Raw genomic sequence first — 22,925 nt, 5'->3', positions numbered from 1 at the left:
AATTATCTGAATTCGACGAAATGTATTTAGTCTTTACTCTTCGATACTAGGGTTCTTGCGAGGAATGTAGTAGCAGTACAGCGAAAAATTGAGGTACATGAAAGTTATCTAATGATGTGCCGCTACAACCAAACAACCAACACCCGATAATGTTTGCAAAAATTTAAAGTCGTATATAAGACTTTTAAAAAATTTTATGTTTAATACTCTTAAGAGTATTTAATTATTGAAATATGTGCATATTCTAACAGATTACTAATCAAATAGTTTTATAATTTAAATCTATACAGTCTTTTGGGAATTGAACTTATAATGTTATTTATAACAAAAACTTTTACTATTCAAAACAAACCTCTTACACACCACCCAATAACTTCCTTATAAAAATCTGCAAATTTTATGCTCCACTATCATTGCAAAAATATCCACTTAAAAATATTCATCTGATATCAATCTTTTTTTATAATGTGTTCATTATTTGCAAATATTTGAATAGATTTAATGCTCTGCTAAGCTATGAAGTGGCAAATTCGATGCATTTGTGTATCTGACAGATACAGTCAGATACATCTATAGCGAAAATACTAACCAACACAGCTGCTATTAATAGTAATTGCATATGTTATATGCAAAATATTTTGTTTTATAACTTAATTCAAATATGCAATTTTTACCGCATTTGACAATTTTCTTATCCTGACAGTGTAAAATATAAAAATTATATTCGCGTGAAGTTAACAACTTTTCGAAAACATGATTTTTAACATTGACATTAATGCAGATAATTGCTGCTCCCATTTCCTTCTGCATTACCTCATATGCAATTTTGTCTTTTATTTTATGTAATCATTTAAATTTTAACTCAGATTGTCTTAAAAGCAAAAACTATTAAAAGTAAGTTACTTCAAAACGTTTAAATTAAAGACAAGTGGCTTTAATGATAGTTTAAATCAACTTAACACCGTACAATTGGTATTTAAGGTAACAGTAGGTGACTTTGTTCATGTAACACGTACCTAGTTTACTAATAATATTTATAATGTTTCAATATTTAATAGGATTGGAAGGCTTATGAAGTTACAATTCGGAATTAAGCTCTATAAATGGGAAAACATAATTTCTTCAAAATCAAAATCAATCAGTATAAACTACACTCAGAAAAATGATTTGATTGACTTAACCAGATTTTAACTGAACTTCAGGCCCAAATACTATTACTCAACGTGTCATTTGGTTCAACCAAAGCACTAGTTGATTTTTATATCTTCTTTATATCATATTTTTCTGGGTGTAGTATAAAACAACATACAACTTAAGGTATCGACGATGAGTTATTAATATGCTTATTAAAACTTGTTCATTTTCAAAATTTTAGAAGCAAAATTTAGAGTTTTCTATAACTGCACTCGTAGTGCTATTAATTTTAATTCGGCAATATTGATAACGAATCTCCATAGTTTGTGATGTGATTTTAGTTAATGTTGAGCCAGATTAATTTCCATCGGCACATTCTTCTACTGCCTTCAGATTTGTATGCAATACCTTAGCTTTTGATCAATCTAGCCCAATTATTCTTTTACGAATCTGATATATATCTAATTTGAATTATGTTCGACCCCGTAAATGGAGATTTAAAATTCTGTGAGATCAAATGATAGTTAATAGTTTCCGAAGTCCATAGTATACAATATCCTACAGTTTGTTTTATATAGCTACAGTTAAGAACAATAATTTGCAACTCAGGTGATCAGGTTAGGTGCACTATTTCAAAATATAAATTTTTATGAGTAGTTAAGAGAAATTGCATCTATTGCATTTAATAATGTAAACATATCTAATACTATAAATTTCTTTCATTCAAGTTTATAAACAGTAATTCAACTACCCAAGTATTGATATATATTCATTTGATGGACTATTTATCCCTGGATATCAAGTAACTTAATCTCATTTCAAGAAGTGTAAATCAATTGACGCAGTAGTCACTTAAGTTTCTTAGGCAAGATTGCATTTACTTATAATATATTTAAAACTAAGATACTTTTTATTATGATAAAAACTTATGAATATAATAAGTTTTTTTCAAAAATGCCGATTGTAGAGTATACATAGTAACCTATGGCATATTATGTGTAACAGACCGGGACGATTTAAAAGAGTCACATATCGTAATAATCTTAAAGACATATTTTACAATAAAATTTCAAAATCACTTTTAGTCAATAGATTGTTTTTAATTTTTAATATATTTTCAGTATTTTAGATAACATAAAATACAGTTGAAGCAAATATGCAGCATAAGTTTATTACAATAGAATAGAAATAAAAATATAAAAGAGGGATATAAGAATATATCTTTCAATCTTATATATAAATGATCTTATAAACTATAGTGAACTAAGGTGGATCAAGAAGAAGACATCCGCACAAATTTAAATAAAATGTGCAAGACCTCCATTTAAATAGCATTATAAACTTTGTCAAAGGTTTAAGGTGATTTTAAACTCCTGAGTTGTTTCTTATATGGTAACTCAATGGGCTTATAGACATAAAATGATCCATTGGATCTCCTATACAACCTAACGTAACCAAGTAGTTGTAATGACGAAACTTTTGTTTTTGAGATCCAATAATTTTAATTTATTTGCAAATAAAAACTATTATTTTCTCACTTATATCCTACAATTAACTACATCAATCATCCTATATAGTCCATTATAGCTTAAATAGAACACAATTCTATAAAATATCATATGGTTGGTTCCTTTGGTAAATAATTTAAATGATTCTTATTCTTCTCTTGATGTATCATACAATTTGCTATCAATATTATTACTAAAAACAATAGCACAAAAACTCTACTATGGTTAAAGTATTTCTATTTACTGGAAACGTATGTCTCTGTTATTTATCTATTATTATTTAATGTATCAGTAAAGTAAAATACTCCTATTTGTTCTATTTCTCTAAGCAACTGGAACTAATATGCGCAAAAAAGTTTATATGTATTAATCAATAAGAAGAGAAGTCACAACAACACAACAGAAATAATCTGAGAATTCTATATGGATCTATTATAGAAAATCACAACTATAACTGCACAAACTAGATATATTTGATAAAAATATAATCCAGTATTAAATCGTCTAATACGCAGCTCTAAGCTTGGTTTGACAATTTATTAGTGATAGCATTAACTAGCAAAAACTGATTAAAAGGAGTTAAACTTAGCTAGTCTGATTTCCTAGTAAAAGAAGAAGGCAGTAAGACTCCAAAGAACATAATTAAAGCAACAAAGCTCACAGCACTTCACTTTGTTGAAGAGTCAGTCTAAGTTGAAATCCATTAATTATCTTTTTTTTAAACTAGGATTATGTCGTATATATGTGCATTATCTCAGTATATTATCTATTATTATATTGAGAATATATAGTATCAAGTATTTAAGTAATACATAGGTTTTAAAATAAAACTGTCAAAACTGGTATTGACTTCAGAAATATATAAAACATTATAGTGATAAAAATGGAAGAAAAATAGTTAAGACCAAGATTTAAGAGTTGATATCTCGTTTAATTAATTAAAGAAATTCAATATTTCTGAAATAAAATATACCTATATAAATTTTGAGGATTACATAAATAAAACCACAAGTAGTTTTTGAATTTAAGAAATGTGCGGAAATATTCGCAGTGCTTATAGGCGTCATTAACAACAGTAGTGGGTTTGGTCGTATATCTACAATTTCAAAGCCCATTTTACTTTAAAAGAGCAACACCGGCATTTGATATCTAAGCTGAAGTGAGTGCAAGAAGCATGAAATTCGCTAATTTCTTTTGTTTTCCTTTCCCATGTCCAATTGTTTTCAAATTGTTTGCTATAAACAAAATGTTAGTTTAGTTTGTTATGCTCAGATGTAAGTTGACAGTTGTGCGGATAACAAGTAAATTCAAAATGTACGTCAGCTCAACGACACTGCAGATATCGCAGATATTTTGTCTTATGACAGTCATCTTACTTCTACAGAGCAATTACTATGAGTTTAATGAAAGTGTGAATAATAATTTTTATAGTAATATAAGTGCGAATTTGTTTCGTTTTCGCGACTTTCAACCGCGTACAATCAATTCCCATCACAGCAACCATCCAAGATTATTAGCTACGCCAGAGGCTAATAATAAAAGAGAACCACGTGGTTTTCATTTTCATGCAGACGGTAAGGATGTATCAGTCGAAATGGAATTTGTAGTACCTTTCATCAAAATACCAGTCGCTAGAACAATGCAATTAACTGGGAAAGCAGTACGCAGTTTAATGGATTTAAATACGGGTGCACTATTATGGTCTGGTGCCATTACTGCAGTGGGTGCTGCTATTATAGGTGTGGTTAAAGCACTCAATACGCCTATCGTTTACAATTATGGTTACAGAAAGAGTTCACGTGCTACTGACCTTGTAACAGAACTGATGGATCCATTTAATTTCATCACTTACGGACAAAGTTCTAATGAAAGTCTTGTCAAGAAAAGCGGTACGTAAAAGTATCTATTAGGATTAGAATTCATTTTCATATTTTACTATTTATAGTTACAAAAGTGAATGATTTCATGAATTCTATGGAAAATAAGCTATATGACAATGATATTAATATGAGTGCTTGTGTACAGAAATCTATTTGCCACTATATAAAAACTGCCAATGAACAAGTAAGGAAAGGCAAAGGTTCCGGAATGGAAAAAATTATAGATGGACTTGCAAAGTAAATTTACATTTTACATATTCCCACAAAATGAAAGATACTATATCTTACATAAATATTATTTTTATAGTTTGGATTTAGTGCGAGAAAATTTGAGTGGTAGTGCTGTACAGGATGCGATTGACACTGGAAAGAGTACGAAGAAATGCGATTTTGTATATAAGAACTGCAAGTGGCCCCGGCCAGATAATAAACTCATTAAATTCATTATTAAATATATAAAATATTTTTGTAATAATCTCTAAAATACTTACCATATGGTAGTATTGTAAATTATTTATTTATTTTTCTATTTATTCAATATTTATATAAATAAATATTTTTTTGTACTTAAACATTTTATAAAAGTTTTATTTTTAGGATTTATATAATATATAATATTAAGGATATATCGTTTTAAACTGCTTAGACTTCGGGAGTTGATTTTTTAGACTAGAAAAAAAAAACCGGGAAAAGGATTAAATCTCAATATTTATCAAGATACAAAGCATCAAGGACCTATATATCCAAAAAAAAAAGATCTAATTAAATAAATATAATGTCTCAAAAGCGGTTTATCTAAATAGTTTAAAGTGTAAATTAAATATTCCTTAATTATCAACAGGAACTTTGATTATTAGGTAGGTCGTAATAGAATTTCATAAAATTTATACATTATTAATCTGTCTTTAGAAGATACAAATTCAAAATTTTTTTAAAGTTCTTAAGACTGGAACTTATTCCGGCTATTAAAAACTATTCTGAAATATATAAACCGCATATAAAGCACATCAGTAAATTTTTTTATATAATTAGAATTCGTTATACTGATCAATAAAAGAAGTAGTTGTTGGTAAGAATTTTAGATAATCAACTAATTAAATGCATACAGTATTAGGTTAGGTTCGATTTAATAGTTTACACAAAAAAAAAAAAATTGATCTGTGAATTGTGTGGAAACGACGCTATTAACCCAAAATTACATTAAAATTATACATAATTCACTCACCCCCATTTTACTTTTTATAGTAAAACTTCTTTATAGATCATGAGAATTATAATTTCGATAAAAATTATTTTTAATTCGAAAATATAAAGCGCATTTTGACCTTTTCATTTGTGCTAAGTCTTATGTGTAAAACCAATATTTGCAGATATGATGAACAGTCGAATAGAAATCATAATATTTTAATTTTTCGTCAGATCTTCTCATGTTTTTTCATATACAGTTGGATTTTTGTCAACGTACATTGCATGTTGTATCAAGCAGAAGTATTATAAGTCAATTGGGTTTAAGCGCCACACACAAATTCGGTACAAGCAACTCTAACAATCCTTGAAATAAGAGAAGCTAGAAATAATATAAAAAACAATCATCAATAACCCACCAATAGATTATATAAAAAAAGCTGAAGATAACATGAAAACTAATGTCTCTCATCTGGAGAGAACAACATCTATACAGATCTGCTAAAATAAGCAACTAGAATAAGAAGGAATGCTAAACAACTGTTGAATGGCTTTTATTATGGAAATTTATAATATAAAGGTGATAATAAATAGGGAAGACATTACTATGATAACATATTATCATACACAAGACGGTATATAAAGTATAATCAGCAGTATTATTAAACTTTAAAAATACACATATTTCGAAACTTCTATAATCAGAAGTTTACTGATTTACCAAATTTTGCCGTCTATGAGACGAAAATGATAGTAGAATTAGGTCTGTTAGATTTAATAAAATAATTGATATCTATCGTATAACTTATTTACGAAATTACAAAAATCTTGTTAAGCTTAATAATTGAATATAGTTATTTGAGAGTTCTTAGCATATTAACTTTCGTGAATAATTGAATAAAATTCTTTGGAACGACTAGTTCTTAAGAAATTCTCTCTTTATCTTGAAGTGAACTATTTTTCAAAATTCACTTATGATACACACATTTTAAGTAATGTATATCGTTTGAACTGCCTTTCGAGATTATAATTTGGTATCATTATGGATCTATTTGAATTATACATGATCTCGCGCAACCAGCTCTGCCTACCTACTAAGTATATCGATTCATCCACACAACATATTTGCAAGCCTGTTTCTTTCTATATTACAAGCAAATTACAAGCAATTATATAGTATATGTGTATACAATATATATACTACAATAATAGTTATTATATTATATACATATATATAGTATATAGGATATATATGTAGTATACTATATAGCAGCGCTGTCCAAATCAGACGCTAACACAGGTCAATACAATTCATTGCATAGATTGAGGGACCACAGAAACAAACACATACGTTCATAGTTGTTTTCGACAAAAATAAAAATACGGTTATAATGTTAAGGACCAGGTGACCAACGATTTGGGGGCGCTCGGTACTACCAACTGGCGTCAGAAGGCAACTAATCGGGCTGACTGGCGGAGGCTACTCGACGCGGCCAAGGACGACACACGTCTGTAATGGCCAACTAAGTAAGTAAGTAATGTTAAATTTAGTTTAATTATTAAAATGGTCCGGGGCTTTAAACAGCCCTGCTATATAGTATATGTATATATACATACAATATATATACAATAATTGTAGATATTATACAATAGTGCATAATAACTGTATCATATGTCAAAAACTATATATAGTAAAAAAAAAATAAATTAACCATTCAATGGCATTCATCAGATTATTAAAATTATTTATAATTATATTCGTAGTTAATAGATTATTCTAAGTCATGAAGAAAACATAACTTTCCATTTCTCTTTATCTATTTTTTTTAACTTTTCAATAACTGATACCGATTGTCACTGAGTTAAAGCAAAATATTTCTTATCAATTTAACTGTCAATTTAACTCGAAAGTATTTTGATAGTCGATATATTATTGTAACTGAACACGCAAAGATGTGAGATGATACCTTCATTTACAGATACTCTGCATATATACGTATATATATTTCCTTATCTGAAGAGAAGTATCTTCGGAGTAATAGATAGAAAAAGGTGCGTATAATTTTATAACATTTGTTACAGTTTGTCACTGCAAATTAAATGAATTAACGCAATGAATCTCGTCCAACCATGACAAGTGGAAGAGCTCGTCAGAGCATAGAAAATTAGTTGAAAAAATTTGAAGTTTTCTTCCGTACCAAAATGCAAAGGTTAACTTAAACAGATTGCAGCATCGAAAGTGTTAACACATAAAAGTGAAAAAGTTTCCAGCAAATAGTGAAGTGTTGAAATGAATATATTTAGGATAAATATATATACCTTAATAAATAGTTTTTTTATTTATGTTATCCTATTACCGTCCAATTCCAAAGCAAATGTGACAGTGCATAATGGATTTGAATTTTTGCCACAACGTAGTGCTCGTGTTAATCTACTAAGTTTCAATGCATTCAAAAAGGATATTGCTTTAGGATTAGATTATTTGCTGCCATTTTTAGAGATGCCAGTGAAGAGATCTTTGGATAAATATGGCAATGAACCTGTAAGTGAAATCTATTTGTAGCTGTAATATTTATATAAATAGAGAATATTGATCTAAAAAAATATAATATTACTTTATGACAGCCACTCTTGCGTATTAACACTGCGGCGATACTGTCAACAGGAGTAGTAACGGGCATAGGCATATTCGTTGGACATTTATTAAGAAGTTTAAGTTATTCGAAAACAACTTTCGAACCCAAAGAAGAGGAAGAAGGTAGTGAAGGAGGTGAAGGTGGTGAAGGTGGCGAAGGAAGAAATGAGCGACGTGCAGATATATATACAGATGATAATAAATTATTGAATATGCTTAATGCCTTTAAGCTGGTTTACACAAATTCTACTGGTGCAAGAGTGGGTAGGTTGATGCTAAGAACTTTCTTTTATAGATTTTATTTATTAATCTTTTTTTATGCATTATATATACAGAAACGACTGCTTCAAGTTTGTTTTCTACTATAGACGAGGCATTTCTAGAAAATGACATTAATCTGGTTACTTGTATACAAAAATCAATTTGTTCCTTGGTTTTTAGAGCCAGTACAGATGTGCTCGCTGGTCATGCTACCAATATGCAAAAGATAATTGATGGCATAACAAATGTTAAATGGTTAATTAAGTTTTTAAGACAATCGGCTATAAGTGAAGCTATTGGCAATGGTAAAAAATCTGTTAATAACTATAACAACTGTGACGTTAAATATCCTGGATGCAAATGGGCTGTACCAGAAGAGCAATTATTTCAACTAATAAACACGTATATTCAATTTGTGTGAAATTTGTATGCGGAGAGTGTTAAAAATGAAATCTTAAAAATTTTAAATAATTTTATTAATAAATTTTATATTAATGAAAGCTTATAGCTTTAATGCTTATCTAAATGTATCTAAATGTACTTAAATAATATAAAACCAATGCATTTTTAATTGGAGCAGGATTCTGAGTTCCACCGTAGTTTAATAACAGATTTTGATAAATATATATTAGAATTAAGCTATATCGGCATATAGCATTTATAAATATACCCAAGGAGGTTTGTATGTGTGTGTTTAGACATATTAGTATCTGATATTAATATAAACTCTTTTATTTGTATTAAATGTTAATTCTTATTGATAGAATTATCTCTGATTAAGTGGAAGCTTTTTTTTTGTAAACAGAAATAATTATAATACATTAAAATATAAAAATAATTAACAACGAGTTATTCCTTGGCCCGCTTCATTCCTCTACCCAAAATAACGTAGTGTGATAAGTTGTTGAAACGAAATAACCCTATTTGATGTTAGATTGGAGTGGGCTATTGTAAGCCGAGTTGTTTTTATTTAACATTATATCCTAATATAGTTTACTTCCCGTGATATAGAGATTTAGAGCTGTAAAATTTTTATTAGTATTTTATAAAACAATACTTTGGAATCTATGTAGCGCAAACTAGTATACTATCAGCCATGTGCTTGTTGTTTTTATTAAAAGATTCTAGAGGTAAAGTCCGATATCTTGAGGACAAAACCATATTGACATATATCTTGAGGGAAAATGTTTTTTAAAATAATTGCTTTTAATGAAATTCGTTATCAAATGGACCTGCTCAAGCAAACAGAATTGTCAACTGTCTTTCTTAATACTTCGTTTTCAAATGGGAGTGCTAGAGCAAACGGTAGCGTGTTCTCTTTTTTATTTAAAATAAAATATTAAGAATAAATAAATAATATACATAATAAAATAATTAAAAATTATAAATAAAAATAATAAAAATTTTATATTAATGACAAAATATTAAGTGTTATCCTTACTACTTAAACGCATACGCAACGCTCTGTAAACATTACGAAATGACATGTTTTCCTGATACCAACGACGAGTTTCCGCTCTGCGCTCACGTTCACGTTGACGATTTCTTCGTTTTTCCTCTGCTTTATTAATACGTTCCGTACACTGTTTTCGATGCCGGTTGCTACCACTACAGCTGGCACCGCCACAACTATCCTCAGTAATACTCTCAACTCCTCCAACCGCAGCACCGCTGGTACTACACTCACCGATGGCAACAAAAGCGATGCTCTCAGCGGAGGAGGTTTTACGTTTATTGAAACCCAGAGCGAACACGATATTAATGTTTACGAATAGAAGACGACGAAAGCATAAACAATGAAAGCAACAGACTGTTGGAAATGTCAAAACAAAGATATTGTGTGTTGCGCGCACGTGTCAAAAATCAGCTGTTTTCTTCACTCAGAACTCGGTCGGTCTATGAGCGAACTTTTTCGCTCTCTTGACAGTTCTGCACTTATTCATTTGACAAACTGATGCTACACATAACCTTTGACATTTTAGTTTCCGATTCCGTATGTCATAATAGAAGAGGGAGTTATGGTGTATGGGTTTTTTTTTCTTCCTGTTTTTTTTTGTTTTTGTTTTTGTTTTGTTGCGTTTATGTTAATTTTTGTTTTGGTATTTTATTTGCTGTTGCGCATAATGCAAGGCAATACAATATGAGTGCCTTTGAAGTTATTGTTGTTGTTTTCCTTTCGTATTTTTGCGCAATTATTTTTACGTTAATGCACGGAAAATTTTGTTCGGTATGTATATTAATAGTACACATTTGTATATGTATCTGGTATTGTTAAGTAGGCGTATTAAACAAGTTTTGCTTTTATAGCTTTTTTCACACTGATTTCATTTTTGTTTTTAACTTTTTACAATCATCAATTTTATCCTTGTCAAGGATTTTTCAACATACACTTATAAAAAAAAACAAAATATATATCTTTTGCTTTTCAGAAATAATTTTAATTTTTTTTTAAAGACGATTATCGTAATATTTAAACAGCGATTTTATTTTTATACTCCAAAAAAGAATATGGCAGGATATTTACAATTTTACTTAGACTATTCACATCCTTAAATCGACAAATGCATAAAATACACTGAGAAAAATAGTTTTTGTATGTATTGATTTCTCAAATATGCAAGCACTTAACACTTTTTTGCACACAATATAACGAGTAAAAAGGATAATTCATTATCCTTACAAAATTATCCTCATAAAATTAAACTAATAACTATAAAATACTGAATTTTTAAATGCTCAAGACATTTTTTAAAATTATTTTTACATTTTTTTCGCGTTTAAAAATATTTTTTCTTTTGCACACAGAATTACACAGAAAAGAACAGCACAGCACAGCACAAAAGGTCAATTGAGTGAGCAAAATATTAACTATCCGTAATGTTCGTCTGCTTCATATTCAATGTGTGTCCTTTCGTCTACACCTTTGCGTCGTAACTGAATTGTGCGAATCCAGCAAACGCTTTAAGGGTGAATATTCGAGCGAAAATTACGAACCAAAGGATATATGCGTCTCTAATTGTGTCAACGTCTATGTGTCAATGTGTGCGTATGTGTTTGTATATGTATTTTATCCTAATGCAAAATATAAATATTCTGCTTGCCTGGTTGAAAATGTGCCATGTTTTTGTGTGCTGTGTAATTGAACAGGCAAAGTAAATATTATAGTCAATAGAAAGGAAATTCTTGAACTCATGTGTGCGTGTATAAAAGAGTGAAAGACACGTTTATTTTGAATAACACACAATATGTTAAATGGTTTTAAGGACCATAAGCAACACAATTAAAAAAATAAATGTAGTTTTGATTACTTTTCATATGGACTATACAACCAATTTGAACTAAAGAGGACATATATTTGTGTATGTCGTAATAAATAGGAAACATAAAAAAAGATATTTTGTATGAACCTTTATAGAATAGATGGAAATGAATATACCATAAGTATTTTCTAAGTTATAAAGGTAATAAAAAGTCGATTGAATGGCGTTAAAGAAACTATATGATACTTAACAAAGTACAGCATAGTACTACACTCTGCATTATTGATCATATTATCATATTACTAATCACATGGCCATCTAGTAAGTTAAGCGTAAAGCTTTTCGCATTCCATTCTACTTGATCTTATAGGTATGCAATTAACGACATCTTTTGTATTAACAGTTAAGCCTAATTTACAGTGGATGGTGATTATGTCTATAGTTTTATTTGAAATCTTTTTTGTTTCACACTGTATGGTACTTTATGGAGTATAGCAATGGCTGGACTCTGTATTATTGTTGCCGTGGGCACAACTCTATCCGTCACATTAGACCTATCATTTTAACTGATGCCATTTAATCGCTGAAGAAAGCAAATTATCTAGTTAAACACTTGAAACTACTTCGCAGTAAAAGACTAGTAAACAAAATCTCTGTTTTAGCACTTAAAACTACCTCATAGTGAAAGACTAGTAATTTTAGTCACAGTCCAATACCAAATGTTTTAAGTTTTTCAGTTTCATGTCAGAAAGTATTGCTATCATCTTCTATGCTACTTTTCATTTAAACGAGAACCTCACTGTCAACTTTCCCTAAAAAACGCCCAGACTTTCTGAGTTGAACTATGTATTATTCGATCTTGAGCACAACTCTATCCATCACATTCGACCTAATATTTTTTCTCATGCCGCTTAGTCGCATATGTAAACAAATTCTCTATTTTAACACTTAAAACATTTTATTATACAGTAAAAGACTAGTAACTCTAGCCACAGTTCTATACTAAATATTTTAATTTTCATGTCAGAAATCCAAAATGTCATCTCCCATGCCATTCTTTATTTCGATTTAAAAAATTACTGTCAACTTTTCATCTAGAAAACCCTAACCGCTGGAAGATGTCTTATAGGGTAACAGGTTAAGCTAAGACATTTTTCAAAAAAACTTGAAATATAAAAATTTTATAAACGTCCTGCTCACTTAAGTATCTTTTGGGCAAAAGTTGTGGCTATTTTAGAGACTATAGCTAGTTTTTAAGTGAAATGATATTTGAATCTTCACTTTAATGATTTTAAGGAAGGGTATTAAATAAAATAATTAATTGAAATATATATATTTATACTATTAAATACCAAAGATGCTTTAAGATAGAAGTATATATATTTATACTATTAAATGCCCAATATGCTTTAAGATAGAAGCATATATATTTATACTATTAAATACCCAAGATGCTTTAAAATAAAAGTATATATATTTATACTATTAAATACCCAAGATGCTTTAAGATAGAAATATATATATTTATACTATTAAATGCCCAAGATGCTTTAAAACCGTAGAGTTCAATTCCAACAACATCTATTACAACTTTTGATTGCTACACAATTTTTAACACGTATTAACGCAGTTATACATATGTCTTTTTTGGATATTTCCTTAGAAGGGTAATGCAGCCGATTGCAAGATAGTTGAACTATACATAATACATTCAAAACGGGTAGAAGATCTGGGCAAATTGCCAGTTGCATTTGAACAGAAATTGTAATTTATCTATGTTGAGTAATTTAATATACCATGGGACCTATATATAATTTAATATAGGATCTAACGATATGTAAACATTTGTGGACTTTATTCTTATAGTGGAGTTGCTGACGAATCAATGTCAGTAAGTAACTATAATAAAAGTTTGAATCCCCCTTTTCTTTTTTAATATAGCATACCTATAAATGTCTGATGTTTTTAAAGTAGAGCGCCCCTTAAGTTTTTTCAATATCCAACCCAATATTAGACCGAACTATATATCTAAACGTATTTCATTTTTAAGTCAATTTCATTCAATTTCAGGACCTTATTTTTAGCTATAAAAATATTTTCATTTTCGTCCTTTTAGACATAGTTAAACTTTCTTGAAGTATAAATTTACTAGACCAATTCAAAATAAACAAAAATTAAGAATCAAGATAAAAAGGAACTCAAATACCTTTACTACCATTAATTTCAAATGTAGAGTTTTACTATGCCGATTATTAGAGCAGTAATAGGAAAGAGGCTATTCATATTTCCTGCAATTCTATTGATTATGAATAAATGTACAAACCCACCTGTTCAACATTATTTGCGTACAATTAGTGTAAGCTTCAGGGAATTAAGTTAATAACATATTTATTTATATAACATGATTTTATTTTTGTCGTAAATATAACTACGACTTTGTGTACTTATTAGATATAAATTATTGTTAATGTACAATATTTTGCATTCCATGAATTTATATTTAACATATTTGACGGATACCTTACTACTAATTATGATTTCCTGCTAAACATTTATTTGTTGCATGAATTCCCGAAAATATTATTAAGTTAATGATTAATAAAATTACAATTAAATATAAAATTAATCAGACTTATCAAAAAAAATTTTACTTGTTACAAATATTATGACAATATAAGAACATAACACAATTTTGATACTATTTTAACTAGAACCAGAGGAGTAATAATGACTAAACAGTCGTCTTAAGCATAATTAATTAATTGTTCTAATTGAATTTTTTTATCATCACCTAATTATTTCTACATTGCACACCTATGTTTTCTTCAACTAATGGTTTATAGCTATTACTTTATATAGTGAAATTAAAAGTACGTCATTTTTAAGAATAAATAGAAACAAATGTTAAATGAGAGAATACTAGAAGCCTATATGTCAAAGTTATATTATCATAACAAATAACTAAAGACTAAGTACTTTGAGTTATCGGCTGATAAATTTTAATCGTACCGTAAGTCCACTATTTTCTATATAAACAGATCTCTTTGAAATATAGAGCAAAGAAAGCATACTTTAACATAAAACTACATTTTTTAATTCATTCAATTATAATTACTTTAAACAGAAATACAAAAATCAAAGTAATTGAAAAAATGTGAGCAACTCAATGAACGTTTAACTTTTATCTAAATATGGATTTGTGGTGTTATTCTATTACACATAAAAATAATCAAAATAATACTGTAACCCAATGAAACATACTACTGGTCACTTATTACAATGACAAGCAGAACAGCAGTCTAAAATTATAATTTTTAAATGTCATATAAAGTTATCTTTCAGAATATAAAGAAATAATTTATTTGCTTTAAGTTGAATCATTTAATCTCGATTATAACTATTCTTTAGAATTCGTAAATATCTTGGAAATTTCTACATTTCATTAGATGCATAAGCTGTAATAATAGAAGATTCATTACGACTACCGTAATGGAGTAGAGTAAGGACTAACTGGAACTACAATTGAAGAAGGTTAAATATAAAATCAGCCACTTCTATGTCTTTGTGTTTAGTGTACCACATATTTCACTACCACATTTTAAAATGGTTTGGTGATTTAAGACAAATAATAAAGAAGTTTTATTTACAGAATATTTTTATTTGGACAGGTTACACAATGCAACTGAACAGCGGCCGCAAGACGTATACTTGACTACCTTGAAAGCGGGATCTTAGTCCCAAATCAAATAGATAAAATTAAGCTCACAGCTATTACAAGACTTATAAATAGTCTAGAATTGTTCGTTAGGCCTTTAAGCGCACAATAGATTTTTAAGATCAGGGTACATTCATAGCCTATTGTTTAACAATAATAATAATAATACACAATCTTAACGCAAAATAAGCATACAGCTTTTTGAACTCTCTGGGATTGAAAATACAAATGAATTAATTTAAGTATTTTCAGGTTTTAATTCTTATACAATAACATTTGTTTACCTTCTAATATTTTACGTATCCCTAAACATTCCTGACAGTATATCAACAAAAAATTAATAGTTTATATATTGAAAGTGGTATAGCAATATTTTATTTACTTATAAACAACTTTATCGTATCCCAATTAATTTATACATTTATCTATAATACATTTATTATAAAATGTAATTATATTATAAAAATATTAATATATGCTACAAGATGGAAATGGACAGACAAACTACCTACACGGATATGAGATCCACTACACAATTAAATATTTGATACTACTACTGTTTTTAACTAACTACAAACTATAATGTCGATTGTTAAAAAATTTCTAATATTCGAAGGACATGAGATCTTCCACTGCAGACACGTTTAATTGGTCCAGCATAAAATTGGACATCCGCCTAGTCAACAAAATCCATTTTTCTGCTTTATATAAATATACCCTTTTTAAGATTTTCATTGACGAGATTTTTATTGATACAGATTTTTGTTAAAATTAATATATTTCTATTTCAAATGCATTAAATTAATATTTAGAATGAATTGAATTTTATAATCAGTTTAGTATGGGATTTATATATATGGGTTTAATTCTGATTATGTTGTGTTTAGAAGAACATAAAATCTTTAGTTAAATATAATATTTTTATAATGTTTATTATTACTCAATATTGTTTACTTTTAATATACTATTATATATTACTGTAATTATTTAAAAAAACCGCCAAAAAAAGTTTTGAAATAAGAATTTCACTTACAGAGAACAATAGAATCAAAATTTGAGTTAAAATACATTTTCAATGAACAGAGCGCATTCTTTTGTTATTAGCAGCGCACTGTTAATACTTACAGAATTACTCACTGTTATTAACAGACAAAAACTAATTAATATAGATAATAGTAATGTAAGGATTTTAGTATTCTTCTATATCAATATTTTTTTTTTTTGGTCAATTTTAGTATTTACATACATATATATATATAACATATATATTTAATAAAAAATTGTTAGAAAAATAACTCACTTATGCATTTTTTCGCAAAATATTTTTTTTTAGCTTCTTGAAGACGCTGAAAACTGCTAGATAAGCTAATTCTAAACTGTGAGCCAGACGTTGGTGGAACTGAATCCACAGCGTCAATATCAGCCGCGTTGCTTAAACTTCTTGATTTTCTTCTCACAAAATAATTCAGATTCGTGTGTGAACTACTCGTATTTGGGTCCACTTGTTGCTGGTTCGTCGATGGTGCTGGCGAAGATATATCTGAATCCAAGCTTGCGTAAACTGAAATTGAATGTTCGCTTTCATTGGTATTGTTTTTATTTGGATTGTTGCCATTGGTAGGATTGTTATTTGAACCGGAACTTGCCATAACTCTCTCTATACGTATTGTGCGTTTTTCAAGTGTTTATATTTTATTTGTTGAAATTCTTTTTTAAATATATTTAATATATTTCCAATTCTCTTTTCAGTGTCTTTTACTCTTGATTGTTTTTAATATATTTCTATTAATTTAAACATTTTCGCGCGCTTTTTTAAAACAAAATTAAAAATCATTTAGTGCACTTATTATAAACTTTTAATTGTTTCATTATTGGTTTGATATTATATTTAGCAATGTTTAATGGCATGTGTTCTGGACTTGGCTTTGGAAACGGTTATGATTTGAGGATATGTAGGACAATGAATGCTGAAATAAGGATAAAATAAAATGATTAGAAACAACACAAATAGAATGAAGAGTTGAAATGAAAAACGATTATGAAAAGGAAATAATAATACAAAATATAACAAAATAATGATACTTAAAAAGGAGTTAAAGTTCTTAGATATATATATTTAGTAAACTATTTGTAACACATTATAGTTAATGTGCTTATGTTATGTTTTGTTTATTTATAGAATAGGTAGGTAGGTTGGAGTGGCGGCCTTGTTTACCAAGAAAGCCCACTTGAGCACAAATAATGGCCCGTTGTGGCACCACATGCAAAAAGCGATGCTCCTATATAGATAAGGTGATCAGTATACGACCAACGCCCAACTGAGAGGCAACAATTCCCCCATTAGGTGAAGGAAAACCAACTCGACAGTTCTATAAATCTGGCCAGGTCGCTCACATTGTAGGATGACAGCTCAGTCAGATCGGTCAGAAAAGGGGCCCCCAAGATTTTTGATCTTCTTCTGGCTAAAAAAAGGCACTGACACATGTGATGGAACACAGTTTCCTCCTCGTCCTCAGAGCCACAACCGCGACAAAGGTCATTATAAGGAAGACCTAGTCTCATAGCATGCCTCCCTATTAAGCAGTGACCCGTCAGCACCGATACCGTAGTACTGAGCAGATCACTCTTCAGTATAGAATATTATAGAATATTATAATAGAATATTAATATAGAATATTATTCTAATAATAATTCAATAATAAATTAAACAGACAATTTTAAGCCCAGTAGGGTTTCAGATTTAGCAAAATATTCATGATATGGTAAAATAAGTTAGTTAAAGTATTTTCTGATAATAAATTTGTATTTTCAATGACGTGTATTATAAGTATCCAAAAAAAAGTCGTATGCAACATTAATATCACTGCTACATATCATGTTTAGGTGCCTTCTGGCATTCAGTTTACATGAAGCGTTTCAGTTACTCTGTGAATGTAAAATGTCGACCACTTTTTAATATTCTATCGACAAAATACTCGTGAAATGCCTTATTATGGGTGATAAGATGTGGGTGTTAAAATATGATATCCACACAAAGCAACAACTATCCGCTGAATTACTAATTTAAATATTTAATATTCATATATTTTTAAAACAAATTTTTTTTTATTTTTAAAATTTTCACATTTTTTAAACATATATTTTTTAATCATTGTATATACTATTGTAAATACTATTGTATTTGTTAGAAAGGTTTCGAGTTAAACCCTGGTACTTGCAGTCTCAAAAACTTATTAACAAATAATTTAATATAAGAACTACTATCAAGACGACTGATGATGGGTATTTAACAATACTCGAAACAGCTTAGAAAAAATCTTAGAAAAAAATCTTAGAAAAATTAAATAAAAAATGTTTGTAGTTGCAATTTACTATTTTTTGAAACATCCTTTTAAATTTTTGAAGTAATTTGAAGTAAACATTGTTATACATTCCCTATACTTTTTGGACAGCCTGTATAAGAGCTATATTTAGTCAATAACATGTATATTCTATTTGGTGTATACACCAATGAAAAAGGTAGAAATTTATAAAAGAAATTATGGACTCTCAGAATTTTACGCGGAGCAGAAATAATTGAAGCAATAATAACCAAAGCAAAAATAACTTCAACATCAGTGGGTTCTGCAAATAGAAAATACACCTCACAGATCATCTTATAGTGGGATCTTACTGACGAGAAATGAGAATTAACGGAACTACTTAATAGAGTCGTCAAACATGGCAACCAACATTCTCATAGAGATTCAATTCCAGCATTACAATACTCGAACAGCTTAAGTATACTTAAATTCGAAAATTTAGATCAAATACTTCATATATTCGAAAACGTTCTAGATGCTTAAAGCTGTTCAAACTACTTGAACATTAATTCTGTTTTATGTTTCAATTTATTTATATTTTCTTTTATAAAAATACATATAAGATTTAATGATAAAACTCTTAAATGGTGTCTGACCATTTTCGAGAATCTAGAGTGCTCTAACAAAATATTCGAATATAAGCTTACCGAATATATAGTAAAAGACTTACACGTACAAATAGCTGGTATAATATATGAAACATCAAGATACATTAAAAGAAATATAAACAAACGCTATATAACAGCATAAAAAAAGCTAAAAAATTAAGTAAGAAAAAGTGCTATCTAACAGCACAAAAAATAAGAAAAGAAGAATTATTTCTGGAAACAAAAACAAAGAAAGAAAATGATATAGAAAAAATGTATGAAACATCTGTAGAAATTCTTTCAGTTTCTACCAATGACTTTATGATAGAAAACTTACATTCACTATAAAAAATTTAGGAATAAAACATCTAATAGATTGTATATATGCTTATCTGTTTATATAGTAAGATATATATATTTTATATATATATATATATATATAATATATATTTTTATATAGCATGATTATAGTTGCAATTATACTGCATATTATGATTGCTCTATAATAATGAAGTATAATGATAAAAAAACACTTTTTAATGCATGTAGTTTGCATTTTCAAACTTAAATAAATATTTTATTTGCATAATAACCAGTTAAATAGATAAAAAGATATCTTCATTATAGTTAAATGGCGAAAAGTTCATTCAATAATAAATAAAATCACAAAAAAGATAACAAATGTAAGCTTCATTAGGGTTTTCAGGCTAATTTGTTTATTTAGTATAAAACCAAATTAAATATGATTACTGATAAAAATTTATATAAATGAATACCTTGTGAATCCGTTCAAGTACTTCACCGCAAAATTTAAGTTTGTTAAAAAAAAATGTTTAGAAATATTTATGAAATTTTCTTCAAACTTATTTAAATGCGATAATTTTTTAACTTCTAAATAAAAATAATTTAAATTTCATTGCACGTAAAAGCGGGTATTGACTTATTAGGTAAAGTTACTTAACGAGTGTATATAGTAAATATATTTACATAGTCTCCATAAGGCTATGTAAAAATGTATAGTAAATTTATTTAAAAATATATAAAATATATGTATATGTACAAGTATATACAGGGTTATGCATATTTTGTTTTCGAAATAAATTTTTGAATAAGATTTATGTTTAAATATTGCGTGAATTTTGTTATTCAGTTCCCCTCCACGGAATATCTAACAATACTCGATCGTTTTGAAATAATTTTTATGACCTATTCATCTTAACTTTTTATGGATGCAATACACTTTCGACAGTTACTTGTGAACACGGTTGCCACTTATGGTACTTTAGTACCAAAATTGGTACTTTTTTTTTTCGTTTGGTACTCATGTTCAAAAAATGGTACATTTTTGACGACCCAACTTTATTGTGGATATTTCCAATTAATTTTTTTTATAAATGCAACTTTGCACTATTTTATATTTTGTTCATTTACATATAACACTATGAAACACACAGAACGAAAAAACAAAAAGGTCCAAAAAAATTTTGGACCTTTTTTTACAGAAATGGTACCTTTTTAAACCAATTTTGGTACACAAAAAAATTTTCAAGTGGCAACCGTGCTTGTGAATTTTCTCTATTCCAGATCTTGCAATTTAGTTTGTTGCCATATTTATCAGTTACGGGAAGGTCAACAATTTTATTAAAGTTTTTACAATTTTATTTAATTAGAATATTAATTGAACGCTTGATAAAGCCTATTTATAGTCTTATGACATAGAATATTGTGTAAAGCATTTATATGCTACAATTAAGCACTTTTTTTTAGGTTTATTCTTATTTCATAGAAATTATTAATAAGTAAGTTATATTAAAAAAGTACCCATTCTCAATAATTGTGTAATAGTTATTGAAAATTATTTACTCATTTTTCTTTTAAAGTTCTTCATAAAAGTTCATTTTAAGTTCTTCATGAAACTTAAAATGCTGGATCTTTCGCAAGTGATTTTCGATAGGTTGCTTAGGCATAGTTAGCAATAGCTCGACCATAACTTGATAAATGTTCGCTAAAACATTTTAAAGCATGGTTTTTTTGAGTAGTGTTGCATAAACACGATTCTTTGAATAGTCCCACAATAGTTTAGTGGTGACAAATCGTACAGTATTCTACCAAACATAACACCAAACGTTAAATAACCCATATGGCAAATTTCTCGAACAACAAATGCAACAGAGGACTGTTGAAATTACATATCTCTAAAGTAGGATTGTAATCATGTGTTTTTGTAGCAATCAAAACTAAAGGGTTTTGTCCGCTTTCATTATTTTGGAAAACTTCTTTTTATAATTCAATATTTTATTGATATGAGACCAAGTGAAAAATCAGCTTCAATGGTGAAGAAAATTCAGCACAAATGCCACACCACACTGTGAATTTCTATAATGCCATAGATTATTGATATAACTACCATGTTAAAGATGAGCTTCATCATTGACGATTAAGATTATTGTTTTTTTTTTAAACATCCTTTATTGGATATGAATAGTATAATCTTAACTATTTGTTAATTTATTACTATTGCTGAATTGTAAGTAATAGATATTAAATAATATGTCTACATATTATCACAAACATCTCAACGACTATTTTTTATCACTCTATTAGGGGTTTATTTTACAATTTTACAATTTTACAAGCTTATGAATATATTGAAGCACTTTTTTCTGAAAATCAGTCTTCAGCTCTCACAACTAAGAACAATTGGATGCGTTAAATTGTCACCATTTAAGTAAAAAAAAATTTTTTCACATTTAACAAGTTTAGTGTTTATTTAACGATCCCAATTGTTATATGTCAAAATTTAAACTAAACATATGAGGTCTCGGATAACAGTTCTGTTTGACATATATCAACGAGACAGCGCTGTGAAATCTAAACTGCGAAATTGATAACCCTATTTTAAATGTATGTATGATAAGTCTTGTATCCGCACATATCAGGAAAGCAAATAGTTCTTTGGAACTTATAGTGTTAAGATAGGGCATAATGTAATATGAATAATATTTATTTAAGTTTATTTATATGTTTATTAGTCAGTCATGTTATTTTGCCCAAAATGTAATTGCTTTCCAAATACAAGTACTTAGAATGTAGTCTTAATCATAGATAACAAGAACACGCAAATGGTTAAGTAAATACACTAATTTTACTGAACACAAACCAAATACTTTGACATGTGTGTATTTATTTTCAATTTATTTTACTATTTAAATATTTTATAAATAAGATTCTCTGTTGATAATTTCTAGGAACTTATGAAACCAAAGTAAGCAAGCACTTTAAGTAAATGGCATTATATTTAAAGTAAGCGTGTTCTGATTTTATTTAAAAAAAAATACATATTGTATTAATAAAAAATTATTCAGCAGAGAAAATAACATAAAATAAAAGTTAATAAT

General features: G+C 28.2%; 1 protein-coding gene across 5 annotated transcripts in view; it reads right to left on the bottom strand.

Moving 5' to 3' along the window:
* Positions 1-17,364, bottom strand: part of LOC119677602 (probable phospholipid-transporting ATPase IA) — a 47,226-nt gene extending 29,862 nt beyond the window's left edge. For 2 of the 5 annotated variants that reach the window (XM_038089009.1, XM_038089013.1), the window contains exon 1: positions 16,879-17,364. In XM_038089009.1, coding sequence (XP_037944937.1) covers positions 16,879-17,227 — 349 coding nt within the window. In that variant the 5' untranslated portion in view covers positions 17,228-17,364. Of the gene's footprint in view, positions 1-10,044; positions 10,390-16,878 lie in introns of those variants that run through there. The other 3 variants (XM_038089012.1, XM_038089011.1, XM_038089014.1) reach the window with 3 other exon arrangements.
* Positions 17,365-22,925: the final 5,561 nt, after the last annotated feature.

Source organism: Teleopsis dalmanni, chromosome 2 (assembly GCF_002237135.1).
Source record: "Teleopsis dalmanni isolate 2A chromosome 2, ASM223713v2, whole genome shotgun sequence".
NCBI classification, from domain to species: domain Eukaryota; kingdom Metazoa; phylum Arthropoda; class Insecta; order Diptera; family Diopsidae; genus Teleopsis; species Teleopsis dalmanni.
The sequence above is the reverse complement of the archived record's forward strand: the minus strand, read 5'-3'. Positions and strand labels throughout refer to the sequence as shown.